The sequence below is a fragment of the Ovis canadensis genome, chromosome 7, assembly GCF_042477335.2.
Source record: "Ovis canadensis isolate MfBH-ARS-UI-01 breed Bighorn chromosome 7, ARS-UI_OviCan_v2, whole genome shotgun sequence".
NCBI lineage: Eukaryota > Metazoa > Chordata > Mammalia > Artiodactyla > Bovidae > Ovis > Ovis canadensis.
The window spans coordinates 69389097-69413238 of record NC_091251.1 but is presented as its reverse complement, the minus strand read 5'-3'; the positions used below and the strand labels follow the sequence as shown (position 1 = coordinate 69413238).

The following is a 24142-nucleotide window of genomic DNA, read 5'->3' as shown; positions in this document are numbered from 1 at the left end:
CACTACCTAGTCTCCAGGAGATCCTATTCTGACATCATTGCTCTCTGTGAACCCACCATAAAATGCCAGATCTAGGACTGGTTTCCTCTCCCTTGCAAAGCTCACACATTCTAGCAGTGAGTGCTTACCCCGCCTTTGTTTTTAAGCCTTGGAGCCAAGCGCCGCTCTAAGCCCTTTTCCATTTCATCAAATTGAATCCTTTCCCTGTCCTATTTTCCCTACTTCCTGCCCATCATCTTGAGCATTCCTGACTGGCCAAGATTTGGGCCCAAAGGTTCCCACTTTCAATGAAAAGGGCATGGATAGATGTTGGTGAGGTTACCATAGAATGATGTTTGGGCAAATTGCTTACCCAACCTGAGCCTTGCTTTTCCATCTGTAAAATGGTTGTAAGACTTACCCTGCAAACTTCACAGGCTTATTATAGGGCTCAAATGACATGAGAAAGTACTTTGAAAACAGAACTGCTCTACACATATAAAGCTTTGTTTTATTCTTTTGAAAACAGTGGTTCAAGTTTCTTAAGTGGGACTTTGCAGTATTAACTTACTTCCATGGATTTAGCCATTTCAGAACCACTCAAAGCTCCTCTTCATATGTTTCCTTCAGTTTCTGAAAACAATCACTTCTTTTATTTACTCAAAGACCTTAACTCCGGTTGAAAAAGAAAGCTTCTCTTTAGTGTAACAAGGTTACAACTTAGATTCTACTAATGTTGGAGTATGGGGCCCTGTCTGTCACCAATCAGGTGGAGATGTAGACATGGAGATGTGCCCACGTCCCCCTTCAAGGAAGGACTTGCTGCAAGGAGTAGGGCAGGTGAGCCTCAGCTTCAAGAGCTGCCTGGCCTAAGGCCACACCCTCCCCAGTACAGCCCACATCTGCCCCCGTGACCCAGAGAGATGAGGGAGAAAGCCCAGTCATTCTGGCCTGACACAATATACTGATGGGCAGTACTCAATCCAGAGCCTCCCAGTTGGTCTGGCTACGGCTTGGTAGGACTACACTGAACTGGACTTCTGCTCAGTTCTACTTCCTCTCTTCCCTTCATAGGTGCTGATCCCTAATGAATATCTTGTACCCCAAATTCCATCTCAGCATCTACTCCAGGGTATCCAACCTGTGACAATTGGCTACCATGCTCTAAAAGGGCAGGATGGGTTTGGGGAAGGGGTAGGTTTACTGCAAACAAAGGGAACAAAGAAAGCACCGGAAAGGTAGAGGGGGAAATCTGAAATAGCACTACTGTACAACCTGGGACAGCTCCAATCCATCAATGATTGGGTTACCCAGATGTCTAAGAAACTATAACTATGATAGGTAGAAATGTGCTACTACCAAAATCTCATAAGGGACGCAGTATCATCCAGCCTTATTCAGGGCATCTATCTCATCATCTCAGTCCTAGGCATAACATGATTTGGTGGTCTCAGCCTAAGGCACCGAAGGCTGACTTCTCAGAAAATGCAAATGTTACTGGGTATTATACAAAAACCTCAGTTAATATCAAGATTAGCCAAATCATCCAAATGTTAGGGTTTTATGTTTCAACTGCCTTTAAATGTGCAGTGAAAGAAAAAGTGGCATTTCCTGGAACTCAGTGTTTTCTTATTTCATTCAGAAAAATGGGTTTAAAGACTGAGATTTAGTCTGGTGGGGGTTAGAGATTATGCATAGTTTCAGTAGTGACAGGAGCCACTGAAAATCCTACAATAAAAGGTAATCTCTGAAAATGAAAATCTGTCATCTGTGGTCCACCAAACCAACTTCCCACCACCCCAACACACACACTTAAAACTCCTCACTGGCTTCCCACTCCTCCTTCAGTAAAGACCCCAGCCTAATGAGGTCTAACCCACAGAAACTGGCCCCTAACTCTTTCTCCAGGCTCACTGAACACTCTCCCTTCCTTGTTTCCAGTGTTTTCCACGCTGCAGCCACATTGGCCTTCTTATGGTTCCTTAGGGCCTCACACATGCTGTCCCCTCTGCCTGCAACTCTCCCACTCAAACTGTCACCTGTTAATGACAACTCACCTTTAGTTTCCAACACGACCATCATCAGTTCCTTTGGGAAGCCTTCCCTGGCCCCCTGCTCCACATGTAGGACGGGTTCCTCAGTGGTCCCGTCTCACAGAATCACATTCAGTTTTTTCAGGGCATCTATCTCATCATCTCATTTGGAATTATACCCTCACATCTGTGAGATCTATTTGGTTAATTATCTCCTTACTTAGACTGTAGGTTGCAGGAAGGCAGGAATGGTGTCCCAGTTCGCTCTCCATCTTATTCCTAGATCCCATCACAGTTCCTGGCAGAGAGTAGGCACTCAATTGTCGAATAAGTGGATAAACAAACGTTGAATGAATGAGTGAGTGAACAAACAAGGAAAATGAGAGAATTTCTCACTTCGGTTGGGTGACTTGAATTTCTTGGGGTTAAAATGTAGAAATAGGGAGTTAAAAGCAGAGGCGGTTGGGTGGGAGATAGATGTACATGCTGACAAAAATCAGAGAGACTTTCTCCCTAACTGGTGGTAAAGAGGAAGAATGGGGCTGGGGATGCAGCAAAGCACCATCAGAAGTCACAACATAGCTGCCAACCTTTGGACCAAAATACCCAAGTGCCAGGCCTTAAAGTAAATGAAAACTATTCACTTCACCATCAGGAGCAAATGCTATGGAGTTAAAGTTGGAGTATATTCTTGAATTGGATTTTATACTCTGGGGCCCTAAAGCTAACCTGGAATCATTTTTTAAGACCATTCTATTTAACCTTTGAAAATGAAGCATCTGCCTTTTAATGGAAAAACTACTTATCATTGTAAAGACAGCACATGATGTTCTTGGCTCCTTTGGTCTCCAGCAAAGGAAACTCAGATATCTCCCCAGGTTCCCATTGTACCTTGAACCCTCTATGTGACCACAACAGGCCAGATTAATAGCTAACTTTATTTTTTAATAATAAGTAGAATGTACCAGCTCATCCAGAGAATACTAGGCAAGACAGTCTACAGACATACCTGCCTCTCAAAAGTCTCAGGAGACTTAAGAAGCCAAAGATTGAAGGGCCACCTATAACCAACCTCAAAGTCACTGTATTCAGACAAGAGGCCAAGTTTACCAGCCACTCAAAGCTCTGTTCCTGAAAAAAAAACACTGACAATCAATTAATCAAATATTTTCACTTGGCACAAGTCCCTGCTGTGACAGACACAGTGAAGAGAGGTCCCTTCCTTAAGCACACTATAACCCAACTAAAGAACTAAGATCCGGAAGAACTAAGAAATTGGTCAGCAGCACAAGGCACAGTGTATGGGTGTCAGCAAGTTCAGACAGCCCATAGCCAACCACACTAAAGCCCATGGAATATTAACTCTTTGCCAGGTGCTTTACATGCATTTTCTCATTAAATCTTCACAACCCCATGAGATACGTATAATTACAGTCTCCTGAGATGAGTTGAGTAAGGTACCCCAAATCACATAAAAAGCAGTTTCAGGCTCAGCTCCATCTGATTCCAAAGCCCTTGCTCAGAACCTCTGAGTACCTGAGGCTTGCAGAGTTCAGGGAGTGGGAAAGCTTGAGGTGGGCATAGACGGCAAGGCCTGACGAGGAAGGAGGATCTGAGCTAGATCTTAAACAGGGGCAACCCTGAGATAGACCGGAGAAGGAGAAAGATGGGTGTGCGGTGAACAGGGCACAGGGAGGAGAGAGGAGAACAGGGAAAGAGAACAGAGCAAAGTCAGCTGCTTGGATACAGTTAGTCTGGGGTGAGGGATGAGTGAAGAAATCTGCCTCGTAGGCCACCGTAACATGCCCCAGCCTTCTCCTTTCTTGTAAAACACTGTATTCTTGCACAGAAAGACTTGGAGAGGGAATGGGAAGAAGAATCAGGTGGGAGATTCTGGGAAATCTGGCTTTTCCTTTGTCCTCTTCTTGCCCACTTCTTAGCCTCTCAATACAATATCTCAGGTACTCTAACCATCCAGCCCAGCGTACATGCCGAAGGTTTGGAGTCCTATATCCCAAGATGGGCAGCAACTTGGTCTGAGGTTGTCAGATAAAGCCAGGCTTGTTCCAAGGGGAACTCCTTCTACAGGCTGTGGGCTCTGAACCAGAAGGGATGGGGATGTGTGTTTCAGGCTGCTTTCACTCCCATGACCATTAGACAGGCAGCCTGCCAAGGACAGGGGGGCACGTTCTGTGGCATAAGCAGTTTCATGCTTAAGTTCTGCTACCACTACACACACATCATTTGACAAAGCCATGCGCTTACCATACAGCCTTTCGTTCATTCATTTGTTAATTTGCTCATTCAACAGGTAACTGCTGAATGCCCATTTTAAGCCAGGGACTGTGTCAGGTGTTGCGAGGAGACAGGGTTAAACAAGATGTGGCCCCTGACTTCAGAAGCTGTACACTGTCGTTAATGGTGGGCATTGGTAACAGATAGTCAGGCAACAGTAACTGTATGAACGCTGGGCTAAAACGACGTTCAGGAGGCTCCATGAGACTCCAACTGCTTCCTCTGCAAACTGTCTTGTTCATTTCTGTACTCAGCACCCATTACTGTGCCTGAAATACAGTAGGCAGTCAGTAAGCAAAGTGAAAGTACAGTCGCTCAGTTGTGTCGGACTCTTTGCGACCCCATGGACTGTAGCCTACCAGGCTCCTCCCTTCATGGGATTCTCCAGACAAGAGTACTGGAGTGGGTTGCCATTGCCTTCTCCAGGGGATCTTCCCGACCCAGGGATTAAACCCGGGTCTCCTGCATTCCAGGCAGACGCTTTAACCTCTGAGCATAAATTAAATGAAGATCTTACTGGGGCTGACCCCCAGTCTGCCTCTCTGTGACTTCTCCCTATTGGTTGTAAGCCTGACAATTGGCATCCTAAGCCTAAATAAAGAGATGAGGATACATGGCAATTCTTCCAACAGGTCATAGTATGCTAGGATTGGGACACTGTCTGTATCACGTCCATCCCCTACCAGACCTCATGTCCCCGTAGTTGAGGTCGTTCATGAAGCACTTGGGCCTTTATGCTCTCCTGATTCCTCATCCTGGATGTTCTTTTAAGAATACGCAAGCTGGTCAGCCTCGATTAAAACTAAGGAATCCGGACCTTGACACAGAACCTTGACAGCTCCAGCTGGCTCAATGGCAGGGAGCCAGCTCCTTCTTTGAGATAATGGGCTATGGAAACAGCAATTTTGGTTTTAAGTTGTGGCTTCCACACCACCAGGGCCTCCTGAAGGCCCTGGGGCCCCAGGGAGGCAGACATTCTAGAGGAAGCTGAGAAAAATGAGGAGTGAAGAGGTCCTGGGAGAGACTGAGAAGTGACTCTGCCTTGGGGGAGAGGGTGGTTAGTGGCCTTTGAGGCACAAGAAGCATATGAGGTAACAGGAGTTGGAGGGAGCTGTGAAGAGGTAGCCAGGAGGTATGAGGCAACTGCCCCCTCAAGTAAGACAGACTAAGTAAGGTAAAGTCCAGTAGGGGCCTGGCCACCATCCCAAACTTCAGCCAGAGAGCACCTCAGAATCAGACCAGAGTGGTCTTGGGACAAAGCCCTCCAGCTGGGTAGCAGCAGAATAAAGTTAGAACCAGGAGTATTTTTTTTCCTCCCAGTTTCCACTCTGGGGTTTTTTTCTCATCTCTCTGCTACCTCCCAGATATGGATCTCATAGGAAAGTTCTTGGCCTTCACAGATGCCCCCTGCTTGTCATGCAGGGCTGGGCCTCTCTCCTTCTGATGGATGGCTTTTTGAACCATCCAATGCCAGCTGTTTCCCTGTCTCTATCCATTCTTCCAGGAAAGATGGAGTAGGGTCTTCAGTGGCCACATGAGGCCTTGTGACCCTGGGGAGGAATGACAGGCAGCCTGGGACTCAGCCCAACAGCAGACTGCCCAGGGGCAGTGGGCACATGCCTTGGCATCTGGGCATGCTGATCTTTTTCTCCACAGAGGGCAGTGTGGGGGGAGGAGGGGGTGGAATCCAGCGACATCTCAGGCCATAAGAATTCCTGCTCTCCCCCTCAGTCTGACCCTCGTTTTGCCCGTCTGGGCCATGGTAATGGCCACGGTCAGGGCAGTGGGGGAGAAGGAAGGAGAGGCGGGTTTGCTAGTTTGGTTGGCCAGGCACCAGGAGTGTGAGCCTGCCCGCCTCCGCAGACTGTCTCGCTCCTGTCCCCCACTCCGCCGGCCTGTCCCTCCGGGCTGCTCGAGCCCCACTACTACTGTCCCCAACCCGCCCCGCCAGCAGGGCCAAAGGGCGGCGTGACTCACGGCGCTGCCACCAGCCCACGGCTTGCCCGAGGCATATAAAGGCTGCCGGGGTGAGAGGCGGCAGAGCCTTGCCGGACCCGCTCCGAGGCGCGCAGAGCATGGCTGCAGGCGCGGAGCGAGGCCGCGGGGGCGCGGGCTGGGGGCTGCGCGGCGCCCTGGCCGCGGTGGCGCTGCTCTCGGCGCTCAATGCTGCAGGCACGGTGTTCGCGCTGTGCCAGTGGCGCGGGCTGAGCGCTGCGCTCCGGGCGCTGGAGGCGCAGCGGGGCCGGGAGCAGCGGGAGGACAGCGCCCTGCGCGCCTTCCTGGCGGAGCTGAGTCGCGCGCCTCGTCGGGCGCCCGCGCCACCCCCAGACCCCGCGAGCGCCGCGCGCAACAAGCGCAGTCACGGCGGGGAGCCTGCGCAGCACATCCGTGCCGAGAGCCACGACATGCTGATGATGATGACCTACTCCATGGTGCCGGTAGGCGGGGTCTCAGCTCCCTTTGACGCCCCCGCCGGGGTGGGCAGCGGGCAGTGTAGGGAGAGCGCCTCGGACATCCTCTCCTCCCCTGGCCAGATGGCAGGGTGCCTTGGGGAGAAGTCCTGGGTGTGAACCCGCTGGGGAAATCACCCTGGCGAGCGCCTTATCCCATCTGTGGTCAGTTTCCTCATCTGTTAAATGGGGGAAGGGGTAAGTCTTCCGGCTCTGACGTAGTTCAGACTGCAGATAAATTAGGGGATAGGCAATGTTCTTAAGAGCCTACTTCGTAACTTTGAACACAGGTTTTCACCTTCTGGTGTGACAGGAGCCACAGCGGCCTAAGCTCTGCCTGTGAAATTCGTAGGGGGGCCCTGAGAGCACAGACACATTTCTGGAAGAGCACACACTTCTGTAAAGTGATTCTTTCTCTGACATCATCTATTGGTCTGGCTTTTCACCTGGCCTCAGCTCATCCCACCCAAGACTGACAACCTAATAGTTTCGGTTTATGTGAAAACAGCCCTAATTTTACCAACCCCTGGGACCTTTTTGAGGGGAAACTTACTCTTGGGTACCAAGTGGTTACAAATAATGGAAATCAACATAGAGCCACTTTGTCAAAACGCAATGTGAAGGTTGGGGTTTATCATGTGGGCTGCCGTGTCTGACTCTTTGAGACCCTATTGACTATAGCCAACCAGATTCCTCTGTCCATGGGATTTTCCAGGCAAAAATACAGGAGTGTGTTGCCATTTCCTTCTCCAGGGGTTTTTCCCGACCCAGGGATCGAACCCACCTCTCTCACGCCCCCTGCATTGGCAGGAGGGTTCTTTACCACTAGTGCTACCTGGGAAGCCCCCAAGAAGTCTATGGAACCTCAGGAAATGTCAGAGTGAGCTCTTCACAGGCTCATGCATCTAGGGGAGAGTCCAGAGCTTTTCATTAGATTTTCAAAGGCCACTGTGCTCCCCAAAAATGATTTCAGAAACACTGCACTTTAAAAAGTCTTTAAAGCAAAGCCTCAAAAATCTTTCTTCCAGTTTTAACTTCATTTGTTTTTGCTGATATTAGCTCAGTAATTATCTAACCATTACACTTGGATCACATAGCAGTTCCCCATTCTATTTCATTATCTATTACAGCTGTGATGGATATTTTACTTTAAATTTACAAAGATTTCAGTTGTCATCTCAAGTGTGAGCCATATTTCAGAATCCTAGGTGTTTGAAGATAAATTCACTTAATCCTATTATCATAGAAGCTTTTAAATATCTTACATGAGCTGAAGTGCTTTCATAACTACATGAAAGTACTACGCACTTCAAGCACATCTTTTGGGAAAGATCACATTTTTCCATTCCCGAGTTCATTTTTTTTTTTTTTACCCACATTATCATTTAAAAATCTGGACGCAAGCAAAAGTTTCAGAAAAGGACCTCTGTAAAGTAAAGAAATCTCTTTAGGGAAATTCACTCTTTCTCTTGGCTCTCCACTGTGCATTTTTAGGGGTTTGTTAAACCATCCAAGAAGTTTGCACCTGAGCACCAACCTTTTATATTTTAAATCCTGCTTTTAAGGTAGAGGCTTATGTATCCAGATTGCATTCTGTTCATCATTAATCCAAGAGAATGCAGACACTCATATCTGTGTCAGTATGAAAGCTGATTTAACTACCACTACCTGCTCTGTAGCAAGTCAGAGAAGAGACATTACGTTACATTTATCTGGATGAGAAGCACTTGAAGATTATCCCCAACTCATCCCCCACTTGCAGTGGATATGCTTTGACCTTTAGGAGTCACTGAGGGATTTTCCATGCAAGCCAGGAGAAAGTCACCATCACAGTCTTTTTGGAAGTAGTTCCCAAACAGTAGACTTAGGGTTCACCTGGGAACACATTAAAAATGCAGATTTCAGGGTCCCACTCAGACTTGTAGAATTATAATCTCCAAAACCAGCTTCCTTAAGTCCCCCAACCTACCCATCTCCCACCCTCCCAACCCCTCGGTGAGTTTGATACAGGTGGTCCAGGTGCCAACACTTTGAGAAACGCTCCTCTAGACCACCACTTCTCTAATGTGCATATGAAGATCTTGGAGATCTTATAAAAAATACAGATTCTGATTCAGAAGCTCTAAATTGGGGGCTGAGGCTCTATATTTATAGCAGGCTCCCCCTTATATTGGTGCTGCTGGTCTGAGAACCACACTTTGAATAACTCCATTCTAGAGCAGTGGTTGGCACAGTGAAACCATATAGGGAGTTTAAACTTGACTGATGCCTAGGACCCATCTCCCAGAGATTCTTAATTAATTGTTAGGAGTGCAGCTCGAGGGCGGGTGCCCACTCACCAACACAAAGAGCCTTGGCATGCCTTCCTGATGATGGTCAGTTGTATTAAGCACCTCATTCTCACCAGGTCTCCCTTGAGGCCTCTGCTTTAGGCAAAGGAACAAACTTAAGGTGAAAAGCTTTTTGCATACTTTATTGTGACAACATTCTCACCATCCACCTCTGTAGATTTTCCTCATCTTTACTCCCTGTGTTTCTCAGAACAGAGAATTATTCACATGAGAAAACAATTTTTAAAAAGAACTTTCTCAGGGCATGTAGCATTGGACATGACTTAGCGACTGAACAACAGGGCACCTAAGTAGAAAAATTGCTAAGAGCACTATTAAAGATGTAGTATACAGCATGGAGGTGAGTGTACCAACTTCTTAGGGTTGAAGTCTACATTTTACCTCACCTTTTTCTATAGCGCCAGTAGGTCTTCAGTGAGGGTGAGATCAGAGGTCCCCTCACTACTGAAGTCCCATGTCCTGAGAGATCTCAGAACAAAGAAACTGTATGCACACTAATTTCAGCATTGCAAAAAGTCTTCTGAAAATGGCTCATTTATCCAAGATGAGCCTTCTCAAGCCAACCAGTGCTTCTAAGTTCTATGCTTTTGGCTGAAAGCACTTCAACTCAGCATGTTAATTCTGGTTAGCACAGTCTGACCAGAAACTGATTGGCAGCTGTAAATGATTTTATTAAAAGGACAGAATAACTAATTATTACTTCAGTACAATCAGTTTGGTCGTTATTGTTTAGTCGCTAAGTCGTGTCTGACTCTTTTGTGACCCCATGGGTGGGCTGTAACCCACCGGGTTCCTCTGTCCATGAGATTCTCCAGGCAAGAACACTGGAGTGGGTTGCCATTTCCTCCTCCAGGGGATCTTCCCAACCCAGGGATCGAACCCACGTCTCCTGCTTGTCAGGCAATGGCATCACGGACTCGATGGATGTGAGTCTGAGTGAAATCCGGGAGATGGTAATGGACAGGGAGGCCTGGCGTGCTGCGATTCATGGGGTCGCAAAGAGTCGGACACGACTGAGTGACTGAACTGAACTGAAGCCACCTGGGAAGCCCATTAGTTTGGTATAACCATTAAGTCTTTAAAAGGAAGTGAGTATTTTGGAGAAAAGTAATAAAAAGGGTCCTGGGTACCACTGAGCTAGACCAGTAATGGGAACCCATCTGCCAGGAGCTCCAGCAAGAGATGCTGGTGCTGTGTAGTCTCCACTCCCTCCCACTGCTCTTCTCACTCCTCCCCGCCATCAGTTTCTCTTTTTCATCCCATTCTTCAAATCTCACCCTTATTGATGTTCTGGTAGCTTTATCATCCTCCCTAGAATCTTGGGTTGAGCACCCAGTAGGAAGAAAGTTTTACTACTTATAATGTGTGCCTTAAAAAGTTCTAAATGGGTCAAAAGTTTACATTTAAAAAATGAAGTTCTAAAACTGTTAGAATAAAATATGAGTAAGTTCATTTTTAATCTTGGAAAGGGAAATGAGAACTATAACTCAAAAGCCAAAAGCAAACAATAAATGAATAAATTTAACCACATTTAAAAAGCACACACACAACAACAAAAACTGCATGACAAACAATTATAGAAACAAACACATACACCATTATCAAAGGCAAATGATATACTGGAAAGAAATATTTGCAGCTCATATCATAGGTACAGGGCTAATCTTCTGCATATATTATATATGCAGATTATATATGTGCAGAAGATATATATATATACAGCAGTTCTAGAAGCTGATTTAACAAGGTAAGAATTTAATAGGGAAATCCGCAACAGAAATAGGAATCCAGTAGGAATATGGAACGGATAGGTCTCAGGAAAAGAAATGCAAATTTCTCTTAAAAACACAGGAAGCGAACTCTTGATTTAAAAATGCAATTACTGCTCCAAAATATAATTCTTACCTTTCAGAATGGCAACTGCAAAAAATTCGACAACATATTCTGTTGGGGAAACTGAAGGGAAACAGACTTGCTTTTATACTGCTGTTTGGAATGCAAAATGCTACAGCCCATAAGTAAGGCAATTTGGCAATACCTTTGGATAACGAATACATTTACTCTGTCACCCAGCAATCTTACTTGTGGGAATGTATCTTGCACAAGACTTTGTCACCTATGAAATGACATATGCACATAGTTATTCACTGCAGAATATTGGTAAAAACAAAAGACTAACATCCTGTGTCCACTACAGGACTAATTAAATAAACTGACGTATATATCCACTGGGATACTAGGTAGCTATAAAGCAAGAATGAGTAAATTCTCTGTTCTGCTATTGGAACAACCCCGAAGATATATTTTTAAGTGACAAAAGTGTAAGAAAGAAGGGGAAAAATAAATGAAATGAACAAAATTACTTACTTAGGGATAAGGTGGGCATGAGCTATGCCTTTCAGTGCATAGCTCTGTGCATTATTTTGACTTTTGAACCATGTGATTGTGTTACTCTTATTGTGAGTGAAAAGGCTGTAAGCCCAAGGTTACATGGCAGCTGCCACTGGGCTGGGGGCAGTAGGGCGCAGTAGGGACTGTGCGCACCCAAGGATCATGTGCTCTGTTTACAGGGGAGGCTTTTGCTGATGGTTGCTGTACATGAACGAGAGCCTCGTGTGCCTGATCTTTTGATTTTTGTCAAGAAAAGTATTAAAAATCTGTCTTTTTATGTGAAATCTCTTGGCTTTTAAGTATTGACAAAAATTTTCTCAACATGTTTTTTATTTGACTGACAGTGTGTTGGCCAAACAACACTCACATTGTTAGGGGCTGAGTTAAGACTTGGTTTTGAACAAAATGGCTTTATGTAGTTCCACCACAACCCCCACCCCCACCACTGATTTCCCAGCCTAATTTTGAAAGGATAGTGGAATCTGTGCCATTGTTACCATTATTGGTGGTTAAGTGGAGTTGGTTTTTTGCATTTCATTTGGTTTGCTTGTTGCATTCATTTTGTTTTGGTTTTGGATCAAACATCAACCATAGGGCTTTCTCTGGTGTTTCAGTGGTAAAGAATCTGCCTGCCAATGCAGGAGACGCAGGCTTGATCCCTGGTTTGGGAAGATTCCCTGGAGAAGGAAATGGCAATCTAGTCCAGTATTCTTGCCTGGGAAATCCATGGACAGAGGAGCCTGGTGGGCTGCAGTCCATGGGGTCGCAAAGAGTTGGACATAGCTTAGCGACTAAATGCGAGCACAAAACATAAATTCTACCTTCAGTGGATGGAGATTTCCTGTCACGTGGCTTTTCAAAAGCATTTACTGTGGGCAGTTCTCATGGAGGAGATTCCAGCTATGTTAACTAGTATTGCATTGTAGCAAACAGCTTTCATAATGACCACTCTGAGGTGCATGGATCTATACATTATCTTGTTTACAGGGAACAAAAGTCACATGACCGTAGTCACAGCTTCTGCTTGCATGGATGCTGTATCTCCTTGAAGGCCTTAGCTTCATCATGGCAGGGGTTACCTGCCTTTCCCACCCCTTGAACTGGGTCACTTCCATGGTGTAAAAGCTGAGGATTTAGATCAGGAGTCAACAAATCATGGCCTAAGGTCAAATCAAGCCTGCTATTTGTTTTTGTGCAGCTTGTGACTTAATGATTTTTACATTTACACGTGCATAGGAAAAAAATAAGAGGAACAGTATTTTGTGACACATGAACATTGTATGAAATTCAAGTTTCAGTAACTATAAATAAAGTTTTATTGGAATTCATCCGTGCTCACTTGTTTATGTTTTGTCTGTGATTACTGTCACATGACAACCACAGGATTGAGTAGTCACACCAGAGACCATATGACCCACAAAGCCTAAGGTATTTCCTATCTTGTTCTTTACAGAAAAGTTTACCGACCTCTCATTTAGACAGTGGCCCATGGGATTGGAGGGCCCTAGTCATTGTACCTTTGGAGAGCTAAGCTACTAAATCGGGGTTGTTTAAGCAGAGTGTTAACCTTGGGGTTTAAGCCCTCCCGCAGGAGACAGAGTCCAGGCCAGAGCTGCACTGAGAGGGATTCACTCTAGAGGGAGGCAGTGGGACTGAGCCAGCCCACAAGCCTGGTTCCTTCTAAGCTGACTTCCCAAGTCTGGAATGGATAATGTTAGAATAGCCACCCCTTCAGCTGCATATCAGGGCCTTGTTTCAAACCACATCTGTTCTGTTCAGTAGCTGACTTCCCAAGTCTGGAATGGATGTTAGAATAGCCACCCCTTCAGCTGCATATCAAGGCCTTGTTTCAAACCACATCTATTCTGTTCAGTTGCAGGGGAGACACTTATACCCCATTAGGTCCTGTCATATAGACTGGGCCTTGATGAGAGCTCAGAGGCCTGACAGAGCAGAACAAAAGACTGGGCGGCCAAAGCAGTAACCCACATGCGGAGCCTGATTGTGGCAGGAGAGGAGGCAGGTTCTGCAGCCTTTCTCATAGCAGCCTGTGCTAATGGGCACTTGGGATGTCACATGTTAATTTGCGTGTCAGAAGCCATGTCCAAGTATCAGTGAAGGGTAAGAGAAAACCTGAAGCTACATCTCAGCTAAGACTGTGTCTGGTGTTGGTACTATGAATACACTCATAAATTTTGTTCATGTATCAGGTCGTGATGGTATGTGAGGAAGACAGGAGAGGGCTGGCCCCTTAGCTGCATCCTTCAGACACTTTATTCATTGATACATATTCTGCACACATGCAGATAAAACCTTCAGTGAAGATGTACAGTTGTCATGCTTGCCTAAGGACTTATGGAAGAAACAAGTGGGTCAAGACTGAGCATCTGGACCTGTGGGACAGGGAAGTTGTGTTGGCCACATGGAAGGCATTGAACTGTCTGGACCTACTCTCGGGTCCTGTGGTTATGCGAAAGCTCCTAGTTTCTTTCTAGCCATAGCAGCAGAGATGAGGGCAGCAGGAATAAGGCCCCCTGAGCCCATACAACCTGAGCAGGATGAACCTCCCAGGGCCTGGTGAATTGTCCACTTCCATCTTTTTCTGCTGTTTCCCTGCCTTTCCTTCAACCTTCTGAGCCAAGGATAAAATGAACTCAAGGTCATGTTCCACCCTCTGGAAAAGCACCACTCCACTCCGGGGAGATGGCTGAATCCCTCAGACCTGCCTGTCATTTCGCACCACTGCCCACTAGATGACAGGCTGAGAGATCTCTGGGTAGAAGGCTCTTTCTGGGTGCGTTGCAGAACTTCTCAGACCATGAATCTTCCAAAGCCGAGATACTGTTCACCCTCCACAAAGCCTTTATCTCAGGATCTCTCTTTGGCTGGTCCAGGCTTGCCTTCAGGTGATGCTGCTGCCATTATGTGGCTGCCCTTAACTCGGGAGACCTGGAATTCCTTCTTCTTCATGGTCAGGTTCCCAGGCAAATTCTCTCTCCCCATTGCTTCCCTGAAGTATGTTATGGCAATAAGTAGTGTGGACCTGGGAATCAGACAGATTCATCCTGGGCCCACAGCTTGGTAGCTGGGCACCTTTGGGCAAGTCTGTTAACTTCCCCCAGCCTGTTTCCTCCTCTGTAAGACTGAGATAATAATATTGAATATGCACGTCATACAGTTGTTTGGAAGTAGGTAAAGGACAGTGCCCAGTATAGGCAGACTCCCAGTAACTGTTCACTGTAGCTGTTGCTGAGATTAATCGCTGTGAGTTTATCATGTGGCCCTCCTTGCCCCATGCCCTCAATATCTTGTTTCTGGCTTTACTATTTATCTTCAGTCTCTGCAGAATGCCAAGTTGTCTGATCATATGTGCTGTTATCAGCTGCTGCTTTGGGATCCTATTTTGCCTTTTGAAGCCTAGGGTGGCATCACACCAACCTAAATCATCTCGTCATTGAAAGCAAAACAGAATTAGCCTTGATGTGGCTTCTTCAACAGTTCAGGCTTTGCCAGGGCCTCACCCCTGCTTCACGGTCACTGATGACGAGGTTCGACACCCATGAGGAGAGTCATCTTCAGCCCCATTCTGAGCTACTGGCTTAGTTCTTGTGTACTCCTGTTGATTTCTGTTGATGGCAGTTCTGAAAAAAAGTTCTGGATGCTTTCATTTGAAAGATTGATAAAATGTGAGTGGAAGGTAGAACAAAAACATTCTAAGAAAGGGAAACAATTTCCTTCTTGGGGTGGGGTGTCTCATGTTCTCCAGGATATGGGTACCTATGTGGGAACTATCAAAATAGTCCTAGATCTTATAAGACATAACTTATCTGGGGAAAAAAGACATTTTAAAAATCTACATTCTTCAAACTCTTCTTCCCTCCCTGCCTCAGAAAAATATCCTTGGCCAAATCTAGTTGACATTCAAGCTTAATTTACATGCATTTTATCTACAGACTAAAGGTCATGTTGTGTAAAACAAGCTGAAGCTTTTAGGTTGTAATTCTGCTACAAAGGGAGCATTTTTCAGCCCGTCAGTTGCTTTTTTTATGTAGCTCTTTGAGTTGTAACAGCTCTATATTTTAAGTAGATATAATTTACTTCTGGTTTAACTGAAGTTCAGACACAATTTTCTTTACTGAAAGGTGGAGTTAAAAGAACAAGGCCAACTAAAGATCACTTAAAATGCAATTCGTGGAATTGTTCAGAATGCTATAAGTAGAGTAACCCCATCTTCCGGCCACTCGGAAAGTTTCTTGTGTTCGTCAAACTGCTGGGAATTTTGGAGATGCTGCTGCTGCTGCTGCTAAGTCGCTTCAGCCGTGTCCGACTCTGTGCGACCCCATAGACGGCAGCCCACCAGGCTCCCCCGTCCCTGGGATTCTCCAGACAAGGACACTGGAGTAGGTTGCCATTTCCTTCTCCAATGCATGAAAGTGAAAAGTGAAAGTGAAGTCGCTCAGTCGTGTCCGACTCTTAGCGACCCCATGGACTGCAGCCCACCAGGCTCCTCCGTCCATGGGATTTTCCAGGCAAGAGTACTGGAGTGGGGTGCCATCACCTTCTCCGTTGGAGATGCTGCATAAGCTATATGTAAAAACTGTGAAGGACTTGGAAATGCATTGTGGGTAACTGTACCCAAGCTAAAATGATGAGCCAGCAACTGCAAAATAATTCCCCAGTTTTTCAGTGACTCAGTGCTTTTGGGGTCTGGAATCTTCACTCAAAAGTGGAAAATGCCGTCTTCCTATAGGCAATACTTGAGGTCCTTGGAATCCATCCCTCTGAACAGTCAGGCCTTTAGAGAAAATTCTTTAACAGTGAGCATCAGGGCAGTGACAGAGAAAACCAGTCCTCACTCAAGTGATGAAGGAAGGTTTTGTGGAGCAGGCAGAACTGGAAATGGGTAATGAAGAGTGGATGATATTTGAGCAGGCAAGGAGGGGAAATCAGTGCAAGTACAGTTAATAACTTGAGCCAAGGTCTGGGGACAGGAAAGAACATGGTTGCAAGGCTGAGAGAGCAAGAAGCTTTCCTACACTGAGGAGTCTGGGCTGTGGGAGAGGAATTAAGGGGGCCACAGGAGAGCCTTGAATTTCTACTTTTGAAAAGCTGAGAATGAATCTGATGAGCAATTGGGAGAATTTTCCATGGGGCACTCATGAAGGAAGCGATTTTATAGGACTGATCTGGCTGTACAATACAGGAAAGATTGTACTGGGGAGAGATGAGAGGCTGGAAGAAAGTTAGGAAGTTATTGCCTTAGTCCAGGCAGGAAATGATTTTGTCTAGCTGAGGTGATGGTATCAGAAATGGAGAAGATCTATATCCTAGAAATACCATGAAATAAGGATGAATTGAACTTGGGAACTAATTGGATGTAAGAAAAGAGAAAGGAGCCACCTGGTCCACATCCATCCAAAGACGGTGGAGTGATCAGAATTGAGGAAACTGAAGTGGGTTAGTTTAGATGTGAGAATGCTACATTTGTTTTGAGATTGAACCTGAGATGAAAATAGAGGAAAAGGGGAAGGAAAACTGAAGAATGGAAGAATATTCAAGGAAAAGAGAATACCCTTCTTCCAAGAACTATGTGTTCTCCATCAGAGAGGTCTTTACAAGTCTAAAAAGTAAAAGTCAGTTCCCAAAGCCTAAATAATGACCTCTAGAAAGAATGTTATTTCCCAGATAGTCGTTTTTATGGTTCATGGGTTCAAACCATACATATATGCTGGGTCTTGAATTTAGGGAAGTTAATTACACTAAGCATAATTTGTAAATATTTATGTTCAAGGTGGACTCATGCTTTCATTCTTCTGTTGATCAAAGCTTTTTGAACACCACAGAAACAGCATGTTTGTCAAACCAACAGTTTCATCCAGCCAATATTTCAATGCTAACAACATCCACAACTGTTGTGAGCATCTCAACCCAGCTGCTGCTGCTGCTGCTAAGTCCTTTCAGTCATATCCAACCCTTTGCGACCCCATAGACAGCAGCCCACCAGGCTCCTCTGTCCACAGGATTCTATAGGCAAGAATACTGGTGCGGGTTGCCATTTCCTTCTCCTCTCAACCCAGGGACATCCTCTAAATATTTTCTGGACTAACCTCTTATAGCTCCTTGTGCAGAGGCAGGAGGGGGCTGAGCAGGGAGTAGCTTGACAAAACATCTTCACAAATGGTTTTGCTGTGTACAAAGGATGCCAAAGGGCAGAGTTTGGGATAATGGATTAATTCTTTGTCCTTCCCCCCAACACTGGACAAGTTACTTAACTACCATTTATGTATACTTTTCTGACTATAAGGTGAAGATAAGCACACTTAGATAAGAATCAAAATTATCTGAAGATGCTTGTTGAAAGGAATAATGAGAGCACGGAATAGTATTATTAACAGTTAGTGAAAGATTATTCCAGCAGCACTCCTGCTTCAGAAAAATCCATTAGAGGCCTAGGGGAGACAAGTGATTCTTAGCTCACTTCAAAACACTCATCTCTTCCACCCATAACCTCTTATGCACTTACCGTCTGTATCACACAACTAAAACTTTGTTTGTGTACAGTTTTGGTCTCTGATTTGTCATCTCTAGTCACCTTTGTCTCTTTAAATATATCTCACCACTCTGCTACACCATTAGCGAGGTATTTGATGAATATCTCTTCACTGATACATGCGTCTACAACTCAGCAAGGGCAAATATAGACTAAGATATCTGCCGGTTTCTGAATCTAGTTTCTTTACACATGAGGAGTTTTGGAGATGAGTCCTGGAGTATTTTTTAAAGTCTTTTCTAAGAATTCTTGCTATCCATCAAATAGGAGTTTGTGTCAGGTATTGGTAAGACTGATTTAGCAGGCCTGCTCTACCTGTTGGAGATTCCTTCATTCATTTGACATGTCGTTACCTACTATATCACAGGCACTATCGTGGGTGTACAAGAAACAGTGTAAGCGAACCATGCAAATCCCTGTCCTGTTGGGGTTTACATTCTGGGAGGGTAGCAACAGACAAGAGCCAAGGTAAGTAAGTAAATCACCTGCAGCATTAGAAAGTGAAAGTGCTATGAAGAACAAGAAAGCAGCATGAGGGTTAGGGAGCAGGAAGGGGGAGATGCAGTTAGAAGTCTTCTGGGTGGGAAAGGCCTCACTAAGAAGGTGACATCTGAACAGAAAACTTGAAGGAGGTGAGGGAGTGAGCCATGTGGAAATCTACGGAAGGGCTGTTCAGGCAGAAGGAAGAGCGAGAGCAAAAGCTCTGAGATGGGGGAGTGGACAGAGAGCACAAGGAACAGTAAGAAGAGGGAGTGGGAGGGAGTAGTAGGAAATGGGGTCAGAGGATAACTGGGCAGAGAAAGGACCAGAGGACCAGTTCATGTAGAGCCTTGCAGGATGTAGTAAAGACATTGGCCTTTATGCACGGGGAGTGGGGGTGGGGGTGGGGGCGGGGGGAGGCGGTCTTTGAAGGATTTTAGGCAGAGTGATATGATCTGACTTGCCTTTCCAAAGGATCACTGCTGCTGCTGCTGCTAAGTCGCTTCAGTCCTGTCCGACTCTGTGCGACCCCATAAACGGCAGCCCGCCAAGCTCCCCTGTCCCTGGGATTCTCCAGGCAAGAACACTGGAGTGGGTTGCCATTTCCTTCTCCAATGCATGAGAGTGAAAAGTGAAAGTGAAGTCGCTCAGTCGTGTCTGACTCTTAGGGACCCCATGGATTGCAGCCTACCAGGCTCCTCCATCCATGGGATTTTCCAGGCAAGAGCACTGGAGTGGGGTGCCATTGCCTTCTCCGCCAAAGGATCACTACAGTGGACTAGATTCTTTGGAGGGGAAGCATGGGCAGTGGTAGCAGGGAAGCTATTTAATTGGCTATTGCAGTGAAAAAAGGTACTGGCTAAGGGGTGGAATGCTAAGTGGACTCTGTCTAGATATGTCTGATGTCAAGCTGCTAGAATTTGCTGACAGCTTGAACCTGCGATGTGAGGTGGAGGGCGGGGGGAAGGAGTTCAATGACTTCAAAGTTAGTGGCCAAGTAGTGGAAAGACAGAATTGTCATTAACGAGAGAAGAACTGCAGATGGAACGATTTTGAGGGGAATATCAAGAGTTCAGCTTGGGATATGTTAACACCAAGATTTCTGTTAGATGTTTCTGTGAAGATATTGAAGAGGCAGCTGAATACCTGAGTCTGTGAGGGAGGGAATCCCTGCTGGCAGTGTACCTAAGAAATAGTGGGGAAGCCGAGCATGATAATATTCACTACCTGGACACGGGGAGACTCTAACCAACAGTCCATCTACTCCTGAGGTCACTGAGGCTTAGAGAGATAACACATCCTGTTCAACGTCACAGAGCCAGTGAGTGAAGGAACTGGCACTCACATCAGACTTATCTATGTCTGACTCCCAAAACGCATGTACTTTATACCACACCTTTCAGGCCTGGGTGTTATCTTTTAATTCTTCTACAGGGTTTTCTTTTTTTCGGGGGGGGGGGGTGGCGCGGTGATTATGTTGTTCAGTCTCTTAAGTTGTGCCCAACTCTTTGCAACCCTATGGACTGCAGCATGCCAGGCTTCCCTGTCCTTCACTATCTCCCAGAATTTCTCAAACTCATTACCATTGAGTGGATGATGCCATCCAACCATCTCATCCTCTGTCACCTCCTTCTCCCCCTGCCCTCAATCTTTGCCCTCAATCTTTCCCAGCATCAGGGTCTTTTCCAGTGAGTCGATTCTTGCATCAGGTGGCTAAAGTATTGGAGCTTCAACATCAGTCCTTCCAGTGAATATTCAGGGTTGATTTCCTTTAGGATTGATTGGTTTGATCTCCTTGCTGTTCAAGGGACTCTCAAGAGTCTTCTCCAACACCACCGTTCAAAAACATCAATGCAGACTAGCCTTCTTTATGGTCCAGCTCTCACATCTGTACATGACTACTAGAAAGCCATAGCTTTGACTATACAGACCTTTGTTGGCAAAGTGATGTTTTTCCTTTTTAATACACTATCTAAGTTAGTCATAGCTTTTCTTCCAAGGAGCAAGTCTTTTAATTTTACACTGTATTTTCATTGATGTATGAGACCACTGTTCATTCAGCACCCCAGTCTCTGTCTGGCTGACCCAGCCCTAACCAGATGTCTCTACTCAAGAGAGCATGAAAGGTTTGTGTTATTTCAATCCAAACCAGGGGCACATCAACAGCTCCTGGTTTTGCAGTGATGTTGCTATGGGCAAGAGAGAGGTGGCCATATCTCAGGGACCCCAATAGCATAAGCCTCAAATCTCTGGGCTCCCATTTTCTAGGGATTAATGGAGTATTTGCCAAAATAAAGTTATCTTAAGCAAATAGACACAAAGAGAAACAGTAACCACATGCTAGACGTTTGGTTCCCATAATCTACTGGTCAAAAATGAATAATGTCTTTGGCTGAAGAGCACATTCTGTTCCCAGGTGACTGAGTAATCAATCAGTTCAGTTCAGTAGCTCAGTCATGTCTGACTCTTTGCAACCCCATGAATCGCAGCACGCCAGTCCTTCCTGTCCATCATCAACTCCTGGAGTCCACTCAGACTCACGGCCATTGAGTCAGTGATGCCATCCAGCCATCTCATCCTCTGTTGTCCCCTTCTCCTCCTGCCCCCAATCCCTCCCAGCGTTAGAGTGTTTTCCAGTGAGTCAACTCTTCACATGAGGTGGCCAAAGTATTGAAGTTTCAGCTTTAGCATCATTCCTTCCAAGGAAATCCCAGGGCTGATCTCCTTTAGAATGGACTGGTTGGATCTCCTTGCAGTCCAAGGGACTCTCAAGAGTCTTCTCCAACACTGCAGTTCAAAAGCATCAGTTCTTCGGTGCTCAGCTTTCTTCACAGTCCAACTTTCACATCCATACATGACCACTGGAAAAACCATAGCCTTGACTAGACGGAGGTGTTAATGCTTATGAAATATCTACTATATGCTGAATGTCATTCTAATGCTGGCAAAGGGACCAGATGAGAGAATGGGGCACACAGGAAGAAGATGAAAGAGTTCTCACCAATAGGTGGCTATTTGGTTTGGGAGCCAGAGCAACATGAAGGAGCACAGTGATGCTGCTGGGCTATAAAGGGATCAGCCAGTGGGGATGGAGGTCTTTGCGGAAGGTTGGGCAGGATTTAGCTGGACTCTGAAGATACCCATTTAAACCAAGAGCACTCAGCCCCAAGCCATCAGCATGGGATGGCCAACATTTGTTCCCTTGCATCAACAAATGCCTGGACCTTTGGCTGATCTTCCTGTGGGGCTTCAAGAAAAAGGTCATGCCTCAGTATTTTATCCGCAGACATGGCAAAGCCTGCCTTCCTGTTGGGGTCTATAGATTGTCATCACCACATCTTGGTCCCAGTGTAAATTCCTGCCTTTCAGAGGGATGAGTCCGGGGTAGCTGACCCCAGCTTCAGACTCCATGAGGGATTCCTCCAACACCTGTGGTCGAATCCTTCAGCTGGACCAAGGCTTTCCTAGCTTAATCCCAGGCTGATTATCCACTCCCAGGAAGCTGTTTCTAAAGGACCATTTGCATGCACATAATAGCAGCAATTTGCACAATTAAGGAGACCCATAAAGGGTATTCAGTTGTCTAAGAAAAATGGAATTTAAGTTACAAAATAGGTCACATCTGAAAGGTGACTTGAAATTAAACAGCATTCTCCACAGCAAACCAGAGCCAGTACTTAGGGAACGGCAAGGGAAGCCGTGACAGGACATATTATTTCAGCAGCATGCAAACTGGTGGTGATGGGTAGGTTCGCTCTTTTACTTTTTTTTATGATCAGTCCTGAGAGTAAAATGTGAGAGGAAGGGAGTTCAAGAGGGCAGCCAGCCAACCACCTGAGGCTTTGTGTGCAGATGAGCAGTGGCAGTACACGGAATTTTGCTCTATTCATCCTGATGAGAAAGAAACACGTTTGATTAAGCCTTTCATTTTTGAACAGAAGAGACTGCTTGAAGTTGATGCATAATCAACTAGGAAAAATCCAGTGTCTTGTTCACATTCAAAGTAAACTAAAGCAGAGATTTGCATTTCCTGTTGAATTTCACACAATTCCTTTTGCAAAATCTAAATGGTATAAAAATGGTAGTGCATGCTAAGTCACTTCAGTTGTGTCCAACACTGTGCAACCCCTACCAGGCTGTCCATGGGATTCTCCAGGGAAGAATACTGGAGTGGGTTGCCAAGAGATCTTCCTGACCCAGGGATCAAACCCTCATCTCTTAGGTTTCCTACACTGACAAGTGGGTTCTTTACCACTAGCTTCACCTGGGAAGCTGCAAAAAATATAGATGTGGTAGAAAATAGGACTTCTGCCCTGGAAGCCAGCTCTGGGAGCCTGGGCCAGCTACTTCACTTGATTTCTTTGGACCTCAGCTTTCTCATCCCTCCTCCGCTTGACTCTAGGTCTCTGGTTGTCTCCCCCTACTTCCTCCCCAACTCCTCCTGGGAGTAGAATTTGAAATCATCCAACTCTCTCATTTTATGGATAAGTCAACCCAAAGTAGCTCCATTCTATTTGTTTTCTATTGAGGTGTTGGCAATTTATGTGGGAAAAAGAAAAATCTTAAGATTAATGAACAACTTCAAAATCACTAGACAGCTATTCTAGTTCATTCTATGTTCACTTGTCTAGAAGAAACAGAGATCTGTCCAAGTTATTGCAAGTGATGGGCGTAATGAGGAATACATGACATTGAGATTCCTAGGGAAAGCTCTGTAATTAAAACCATCCTCTGGGCTCATATAATGTTTGCATGCTCTCTTCTCTCACTCTGAATTATTAAAAACACAGCAAGTAAAAACCACCCATAATCCCAATATATCTTTTCAAATGATATAAACTAAGAAGTGAAAATTACCCTTTAATCTCCTAGTCTCAGTCTTCAAGAGGAAACAAGATCTCAGTGGTTTGGTTCATAAGCCTTCAAAGTTTTCTCTGTGCTTATCCAGACATATCTAAATGTTCTTTTTCAACCAAGAAGTTCTACTGTTATGTGGCTTGTGTTGTTTTTAATCACTCAGCAGTATGCTTTCAAGATTAGTCACATAGATCTACTTCATTCTTTTGCATCTGCTTAATAAGTGCCTTATTCTAAAGGAGATTGGTACTGGATGTTCTTTGGAAGGACTGATGCTAAAGCTGAAACTCCAGTATTTTGGCCACCTCATGTGAAGAGCTGATTCATTGGAAAAGACTCTGATGCTGGGAGGGATTGGGGGCAGGAGGAGAAGGGGGCGACAGAGGATGGGATGGCTGGAGGGCATCACTGATTTGATGGACGCGAGTCTGAGTGAACTCCCGGAGTTGGTGATGGACAGGGAGGCCTGGCGTACTGCAATTCATGGGGTCACAAAGAGTCAGACACGACTGAGCGACTGAACTGAACTGAATAAGTGCCTTGTTGTGTGTGTGTGTATGTGTGTGTTAGTTGCGCAGTCATGTCCAACCCTTTGTGACTCCCTGGACTGTGTAGCCCACCAGGCTCCTCAGTCCATGGAATTCTCCAGGCAAGAATACTGGAGTGGGTTGCCATACCCTTCTCCAGGAGATCTTCCCGACCCAGGGATTGAACCCAGGTCTCCTACATTCCAGGCAGATTCTTTACCATCTGAGC

General features: G+C 45.6%; 1 protein-coding gene across 2 annotated transcripts in view; it reads left to right on the top strand.

Annotated features, from left to right (window-relative positions):
- The first annotated feature begins 5268 nt into the window (after window positions 1-5268).
- The window catches only part of GLDN (gliomedin), a 58307-nt gene continuing 39433 nt past the window's right edge, over window positions 5269-24142 (top strand). The window contains exon 1 of one of the 2 annotated variants that reach the window (XM_069597895.1): window positions 5269-6745. In XM_069597895.1, the coding sequence (XP_069453996.1) occupies window positions 6383-6745 (363 nt within the window). In that variant the 5' untranslated portion in view covers window positions 5269-6382. The remainder of the gene's footprint in view (window positions 6746-24142) is intronic. The other variant, XM_069597897.1, reaches the window with a different exon arrangement.